Raw genomic sequence first — 9,251 nt, 5'->3', positions numbered from 1 at the left:
TACATTGTTAAATTTGCTTCTTTGGTGTTAAGGGCACATGATGTCATTTCTTAATTTTAAAGATTTTAAGATCATCTGAAAGGTCGGTAGGAGTGATAGTCATTACGTTTGCACCATGCGTTAATTTTTCATACAAGCGACATCTCTTTATAACAAAAATGCCCAGGGTAATGACATTGAGCCTTTACTAGCATGCTCGGATGAATGGATACCAAGTCAAACGAAATACAAGTAATATGGGACATTATTTGTGAAAATGACAGAGCGTATTTTGGCAGCAAAACTGGAAACGTTACCGGAAGTAGACCTGTTTAAAACAATTTACGTTTAAGTAGACGTGTTTTATTGACGATTGAGCAGCGGAACCGGAAACGTTACATGAAGTAGAACTTCTATGTTCTTTGTCAAACAGATGACTTGCGATATCGGTGTTTGATAAACGGTTTTGTTAGATTGAACAGACTTTTACTATATCATCTATATCAGCTATGTGTTTATCGTGTTTTGATTGATCACTTTTTGTTTCACTACTTTGTCAATATTTACATATGGGTATAAGAGCAGGGCCCGTATTCATGAAACCGTTCTCATGCTCAAGCATGAATTTTGTGTTCAAGCCTTATGTCTTGTTTAAGTTAAAAAAAATAAGGCTGATTTTGCCAAAGATTTAAAAGAAATATTGAAAAGACTTTCAAGACAAAGCTATATTCAATGTTTAAATTTGATATTTGTATTATTTTATATGATTTAGGTGAATTATAAAAATCTATGCTTGAGCATGAGAATGGTTTCATGAAAATGATTTCAGACGGCACACCAGGAAATAATTTTATGTTACTGATATTGTGTCAGACAGCACACCAGGAAATAATTTTATGTTACTGATATCGTGTCAGACTTCACACCAGGAAATAATTTTATGTTACTGATATTGTGTCAGACAGCACACCAGGAAATAATTTTATGTTACTGATATTGTGTCAGACTGCACACCAAGAAATACTTTTATGTTACTGATATCGTGTCAGACAGCACCCCAGGAAATAATTTTATGTTACTGATATCGTGTCAGACTTCACACCAGGAAATAATTTTATGTTACTGATATCGTGTCAGACAGCACACCAGGAAATAATTTTATGTTACTGATATCGTGTCAGACAGCACACCAGGAAATTCCTATATTGACAAGTATTTCAGAGGAAGCTCTCCTTATCTGGTGTCATCTCTATGACTACATCATACTTTTCCTCAACTTTCCTCTCGCATCAACACTTCACCAAACGTTTGACATTGTGACTTTTAGATGTCTCGTTTAGGGCTAGAGTATACTTTATGTGAAAATGTGATTCTCCAATATTTGTTCTTCAAATACATGGACCAGTTTTACAATTTTTGAATACTTGTAGTACATAGCCACCCATGTTTCAGGCCAAGGTCAAGGTTAGCGAGATATTCCTTTGTAGCAAGATGAATCAGAAAAGTACTACGGATGTGGTCTTATTTTGTGCTCCAAGACCAGGTTTACAAATTGTATGTAAATACTGAACACCACCAACAATTATAATTGAATGAAAACGTCCGTTCGGCTTCAGATTTCATTTTTTAAATAAGTACCCAAGATACAAAATGAAGGCCGGCTAAGTTTGTTCAAACGAATGACCTTGACTTACACGTGTGCTTTCAAGATAACATGGTTCAAATATACACAATGTTTTATGAATAACCAAAAGTTGTGGTTAGATGTGGTAAAAGTTTTTAATCACTTCTATTATATGCGGTGAATAATGTTTATAAAAATAATCTTAATATGGAATCTCGTCTTGCTGTTTTTACACTTATGTAAATAATATTTTAATGTGTGGTTCTGAAATCTGGGGTTATCACAGAGCTTCGGAAATTGAAAAACTCCATATCTCATTTCTTAAGTCGTTTCTAGGACTAAGAAAATCAACAAATACTGCTTTTTCATATATTGAGCTGGGAAGATTTCCCTTAGAAATCCCCAGTAAAGTTAGAATATTTAAAAATTGGCTGAAACTAAACATTTTCTAATAATTGTGTACTCAAATCGTGTTAAAACCATGACCCTTTGATCCTTGATTTAAAACGTGACCTTTCAACTGTCGGCCTTGGATACATGTTCGAAATTACCAATAACAGTTCTGATAAATTTCATAGTATTGTTTATTAACAACGTTTATTTGATAATTTTCTACAGCAATGTCTTACGAAAGTTAATTCTTCATCCAAAATGATTTTTATATCAACATCTGGTTGAAAGTATTAAGCTCCAGTCACACCTACATTAATCAGTTAATTCTATTGATTTCGGAGATCTGTAAATGATTTAGCAGTGGAACGTGGGCGATACAGGGACGTGCCAAGGGAAGAAAGAAAGTGAATTCTTTGTAATGATAACGATATAGAAAACGGATATTATTTTATTATTAAATGTAAGTGTTATGCAGATATTCGTATTAAAATTTTATTAATTTATTTGATAAGCCTAGTATATTTAAATTTATCCAGTTACTCAAAGTCGAAAATATAAAGGAACTTAATCATTTAGGAAACTATCTAACATCAGCAAATAAACGTAGGAAATATTTATTGTCACAATTTAATTTAAGTATTTCATGGTTTACTCCAAAAATATTATATCAACATTATGAATAATGACGTAGTGTACATAATTATAAGATTGTGAGTGTCTTTGTTCTTTTAACCGTTCTTTATCCAGTGAGTTGTATAACTTACGGACATAGATTGAATTAAAAATCGCAGTACAAGTATACGGGTATAAATTAAATTGTAGCATGTCATTGGTTAATTTTTGATATCTTATATCATTATACAGGTACAGCGGCTAGCTGGAATCGGCAAAAACTTTCAATTATAATGTAAATATAATTCCACAGGTAAAATTAACAGGTAGTGAGACATCGACAAAACTTTTATGTAGTGTAATTCCACAGGTAAAATTAACAGGTAGTGAGACATCGACAAAACTTTCATGTAGTATAATTCCACATGTAAAATTAACAGGTAGTGAGACATCGGCAAAACTTTAATGTAATATAATTCCACAGGTAAAATTAGCAGGTAGTATGACATCTGTGAAACTTTAATTAACATGTAATACAGTTATACAGATACAAATAAATATATGTAAAAGGGTTGGGCCACAGGCCTTTCCTAATTGATAGGGACAGGATGTCGTACAATGTATGGAATTCACGCACGAGAAACTGCTCACCCAACAGCGCCGGTGTTACAGATACACACGTGTGATTGTATAGCGACATAAATAGATTTAGTGTAACAAATAAATTATACAAAAAGGGTGTTGGTGTAGTACACAATTTTAGGCGACGACCCGGAAATGTAAGATACGGCGGCACATATTGGTATGATCCTACCGACAGATGTCGCCTGCTAATTTCCAACCAGGAAGTTTTTAACAACATTGACAAACAGTTTTGGACTGTAATATTGTCGGAGAAGGAAACTTACAAGGTAAGACTATCCACAATTTACGCCTACCTATATATATATATTTATTTATGATACGATAACTACCGACGTAAAGCGTAGTACTTATATTAACTAATAGACAAGACATACATTGTGAACAGTCACTGTAGTTCCTTACCTTATGTTACCTTATGTTGTCTCTGCCCGCAGGACCTGTTGGTCCTCTATAGGCAGCTCAAAATTGTCATTACGTCGGTTTAATGTCCTTCCGGTGTCTTTATCTGGTCCATATCTTACTGTATAATTAAACCTCAATGGATGTCTTTCCCAGTATTTGTCGAGCCTGTTTTTGAATTGGTTTGTTGTGGTAGCTGTAACAACTGTGTCAGGGAGGCTGTTCCAAGTGTCCACTACCCGATGAGAAAAGCTGTACTTCCTAATGTCCTTAACACAATGTTGTTTAGTTAACTTAAGTGAGTTTCCCCTGGTGTTGCTGGTCATGTTTAAATTCAGTATTTTCCTGGTTACTTTTTGGTCGTATATTCCCTTCAATATTTTAAACACCTCGGTCATATCCCCTCTCATTCTTCTAAATTTCAACGATGGTAGTCTTAGGTGATTCAGTCTTTGTTCATAATCTAGGTTTTTTTAGCTGTGGTAACATTCTTGTTGCCCTCCTCTGGACGTTTTCGAGTAATTCTATATCTTTTATCTTGTGGGGTGACCATACTGAGCTTGCATACTCCATATAGGGTCGGACTAGTGCCTTAAATAGTAAACAGAATGTCCTGTTATCAAGGTAAATGAATGTATGTCTCATTAGTCCTACTATCTGGTTAGCTTTGTTTGCCTGGGTCTGTATATGTTTTTCGAATGTGAGGTGTTTGTCAATGGTAACTCCAATGTCCTTTTCACTGTCCACGTTCTCTAAAATCTTACTTCTTCCTCCCTCTTTGCGCATACTGTACTCTGCTTCTTCTACCTGTTTTCCTTTGTTATGAATGGATAGGACCTTGCACTTATCCGGATGAAACTTGAGCAACCATTTCTCACTCCATTGGTATAATTCGTCCAGATCCTTTTGAAGAGTAGCTTTATCACTGCTACCTATAATTTCTCTAAAAATTTTGGTGTCGTCTGCAAACAAAAATACATCCGACAATACGCAATCTGGAAGGTCATTTATAAAGATTACAAATAACACTGGTCCCAACACAGATCCTTGGGGTATGCCACTAGTAACAAAATGCCATTTAGAATGAGCTCCATTAACTTGTACACATTGTTTCCTATCTGCCAAAAAGTGTTCTACCCATGTACACAGTTTCTTGTGGATCCCGTACATTTTCAATTTTTCAATGAGTCTGCAGTCAAAAGCTTTCATAAAGTCCATGTAGATTGTATTTATGACTCCTCCCCGGTCCAGAATTTCTGTCCAGTTGTCTAGTACACTCAATAATTGTAAAGATGTAGACCTCCCTCCTAGGAATCCGAACTGTTTTTCACTGAATAGGTTATTCTTCTCCATGTATTCCATGATTTGTGCTCTTATTATCTTTTCCATCGTTTTACATACAATACTCGTCAAACTGACTGGCCTGTAGTTGGATGCTGAACTTTTGTCTCCTTTCTTGAATATAGCTGTTATTTTTGCGACTTTCCATATTTCTGGTATGTCTCCCGTCTCTAATGATTTCACAAATATCATGAATACTGGTTCACTAATCACCGAACGTAGTTCAAACAGCACTTTTGGGTGAAGTCTATCGGGTCCTTGTGATTTTGTAACGTTTAGTTTGGAGAGAAGCTTGGTTACTTCTTCAATGGTTATGCTTTCAAATGAATTTTGTATGATATCTTTATTTTCCAACTCTGGCATGTTCTCACAATTTTCCACAGTAAAGACACTACTTAAAAAGTTTGCAAGTACTTCCGCCTTCTCCTTGTCTGTACTAGCTATTCCCATCCTGTGAGCTTTCATGTAGTTCTGACACTCCGCTCCTAGATTTCCTTTTTGAGTTCACGAACTTCCAAAAGTTTTTACTATTACTCTTTGCTGATTCAGCCACTTGTCGCTCTTTGTCTTTTCTCTCTTTCCTTATTAATCTTTTAACCTTGTTTCTTGCTTTGCAATAATCTCTGTGTTTTTCTGTCGTTCTGTCTTGCATATACCTCTCCCATAATCGGTGCTTCCTTTTAATGGTTTTAACTGTCTCCCTACTAAGTGGTATTGTACCTTTGGTATTCCTAGATTTACTCATAGGGATGTGCTTATCTATCAATATGGAAAGCTTGTCTATAAATATGTCCCACATTTCCAAGGTGTTGCGTCCGTCAAATTCCTCTTCCCAGTTAATGTTCATTTCTTTACCCATTATATCATAATCCCCTTTGTAATAGTTCAGACGAGCAGAGTTATCCGTTACGTCATCCAAGCAACAATTAAATTCAAACTGAATAACGCTATGGTCACTAGCTCCCAAGGGATGTAAGTATTCGGTCTTTATAATATTGTTAATATCATTCACAAGTAGTAGGTCTAACAGTGAAGATTCTTGTCCATGCCTGTGCCTGGTTTCTGTGTCAACAACTTGATAAAAATAATTGTCCCGTATACATTCAACAAATCTGGCACTACTGGCGTTCCCTGTGCTCCAGTCATCCCAATCTATATCTGGGAAGTTAAAATCTCCTGTTATAACTGTGTGAGTGAATCTGCATTCCCCTACTTTGTTCAGCAAATCATTAAGTGCTTCAAGATTATGTTCACTCGATGATGGGCTTTTATACATGCACCCAAATAGCAGTGTGTCTTTTTTATTCAAGGATATCCTCACCCATACACATTCTTCAAAATCTGTTTCAAATTGAACTTCAACAGCATTTATTTTCTTTGACACATAAATGATTGCCCCTCTTTTTTTGTCACCTGGGAAATTACTTGGAAAAAGTTCATAGTTTGGTATTTCCAGTTCCGCTTTATTTAGGGTATAACTCCTATTTTTAGGTAAAACTTCTGTAATGGCTATAACATCTGGTGGGGTTCCTGACAGAAATCTATTTTTGAATTCGTCCATCTTGTTTAAGAAACTGTCAGCATTTGTACTGATACATTTAAGATTATGCTTCTTTTCTGAGTCATTTCTCACATTTTTAAGCGATGAATTATTAATATCAACAACAACACTATTTAAATCAAAAACATTTGAATTTTTTAACTTATTTGCACTATGTACAGTAATATTGTTACTACTTCTTGCTCTGTTTAATTTTCTTTTTGTGTGGTAACTTTTACCACTTTCCTTGCCCATGGAGGGCCCCTCACTCTGAATTTGAATTCCCCTGAAGACTGCGATTCTCTGTTTTTAGCTTCTTCTCTTAATTGCTTTTCTTGTTCTCTCTCTGCTTTTGTCAGGTCATTTGATATTCTGATGTTCTTGAATTTTCCTGCTGAGTGTAAATTCCTAATATTCTTGAATAATCTGGATTTTGTATCCACCTTGTCAAAGGATACCAGTAATGGTCTTCCACCGGTTTTACTTGCATTTTTTTCATTCTCACTGCTCTGACTGTTTCTTTATAGCGACCAAGTCTGATAACTTTGACAATGCTTTCTTTCTGGTTATCTTGCTCCATTTTCACATTACATGTTTCAAGTATTTCTCTAATTACTTTTGTGTCCTGTTTCTTCCTTTCATACTTATCATTTGAATCACTTTCTTCTATCCCATGAACGACTATGTTGTTTTCCCTTGCTTTTCTCTCATTCATTTCAGTTATGACAGTATCCATGGTAACTATGTCAACAACTTCTCCAATGTTGTCTTTCCCTTCTGTTTGTTCATCTTTATCATTGTTCCTTATATCATCCATTTCATTCTTGACTATTTCCTGCACCTGTTTTTCATCACACTTACTGTCCAGTTTTTCTTCAGTAGCTGTAATTCTGTTCTCATAAGTTTGCATGATAAGCTGGCATCTCTCTTCTATCTTGCGATCAGTATTTTTCTCTATTAGTTCCCTGCACCTACCACAAAACCACATCAGATGACTGCAACAGTTTATATTCTTCCTCTGATTTATTCAAACACTTGATACAGAAGTGGTGTTTGCAACGTTGACATTCCAGCATTTTCGCCATTGGATCTTTAGACACCTTCTCACACTTCTCACAAGTCCACGCCTCATCTCCTTCATCTTCAATGTCACTGTTCCATGCTAACCTAAATGGCGATTCAGATGGGGATTGAGTTCTGGAGTTGGATCTTGATGCTCCTCTAGAGTTTGTTCCTTTGGCAGCTCTCTTCTTTTTTGTCTGGTTGCCGGCCGGTAGGCCTCCATCTTGTTTACCTTTTTGTGCCATGACTTCCGTTTATGAAAAATCCTTATTTTTCATAAAATAAGCAGAAACTAGACTATTGATGTGTAAAACTTACAGTGAAAATAAAAACTTACCACCTTCCAGCTTTTAGTGTGCTTAACAATCTTTTAAACGAATGTAAGCATAGAATTTTGTTCAGGCCGAAGTGCTGCTGTTAATAATTCAACTTTACCGGTCGACCGGAAGTGACGCTAGAATGTACACATATATGTCCTGATATTAGTAGTGTGTATGCCTGTTCTCTATAGAATATACTGTGGCGACAAGTACAAGTGCCCCTTATCTGAGAAATTACTTTAACCGCACTATCAATAGATATGACAACTACCCATCGATTGGTCAGTATTAAATAGGTAGTTTTGACACCAGTATTTCAATGATATAGTGACGTTAGTGTTCAAGATATGTAATACATAGTGAAATTTGTATTCCATAGATATATAGTGACATCAGTATTTCATAGATACAAAGTGACATCTGTATTCCATAGATACAAAGTGACATCTGTATTCCATAGATATATAGTGACATCTGTATTCCATAGATACACAGTGACATCTGTATTCCATAGATATATATTGACATCTGTATTCCATAGATATATAGTGATATCTGTATTCCATAGATACACAGTGACATCTGTATTCCATAGATATATAGTGACATCTGTATTCCATAGATATACAATGACATCTGTATTCCATAGATATACAGTGTCATCTGTATTCCATAGATATATAGTGACATCTGTATTCCATAGATACAAAGTGACATCTGTATTCCATAGATATATAGGGACATCAGTATTCCATAGATATACAGTGACATCTGTATTCCATAGATACAAAGTGACATCTGTATTCCATAGATATATAGTGACATCTGTATTCCATAGATATACAGTGACATCTGTATTCCATAGATATATAGTGACATCTGTATTCCATAGACATCTGTATTCCATAGATACACAGTGACATCTGTATTCCATAGATATATAGTGACATCTGTATTCCATAGATACACAGTGACATCTGTATTCCATAGATATATAGTGACATCTGTATTCCATAGATACACAGTGACATCTGTATTCCATAGATACATAGTGACATCTGTATTCCATAGATACATAGTGACATCTGTATTCCATAGATACATAGTGACATCTGTATTCCATATATATATAGTGACATCTGTATTCCATAGATATATAGTGACATCTGTATTCCATAGATATATAGGGACATCAGTATTCCATAGATATATAGGGACATCAGTATTCCATAGATATATAGTGACATCTGTATTCCATAGATATATAGTGACATCTGTATTCCATAGATATATAGGGACATCAGTATTCCATAGATATATAGTGACATCTGTATTC

The 9,251-nt window shown here is 35.1% G+C and overlaps 1 protein-coding gene across 1 annotated transcript; it reads right to left on the bottom strand.

Annotated features, from left to right (window-relative positions):
• Nucleotides 1–5,429: 5,429 nt before the first annotated feature.
• On the bottom strand, nt 5,430–6,554 carry LOC132560720 (uncharacterized). The gene has a single exon (XM_060225398.1). The coding sequence runs from the start codon at nt 6,552–6,554 to the stop codon at nt 5,430–5,432; it is 1,125 nt and encodes a 374-aa protein (XP_060081381.1).
• Nucleotides 6,555–9,251: the final 2,697 nt, after the last annotated feature.

This window comes from Ylistrum balloti, unplaced genomic scaffold (assembly GCF_031769215.1).
Source record: "Ylistrum balloti isolate Yb309-2 unplaced genomic scaffold, AGI_CSIRO_Ybal_v1 Utg371104, whole genome shotgun sequence".
NCBI classification, from domain to species: Eukaryota; Metazoa; Mollusca; class Bivalvia; order Pectinida; family Pectinidae; genus Ylistrum; species Ylistrum balloti.
This window is presented reverse-complemented; position numbering and strand designations above follow the sequence as displayed.

What these genes read in the sequence shown, in the direction of transcription:
- LOC132560720 (XM_060225398.1), bottom strand. Translation starts at nt 6,554, where the DNA reads ATGGACGAATTCAAAAATAGATTTCTGTCAGGAACCCCACCAGATGTT.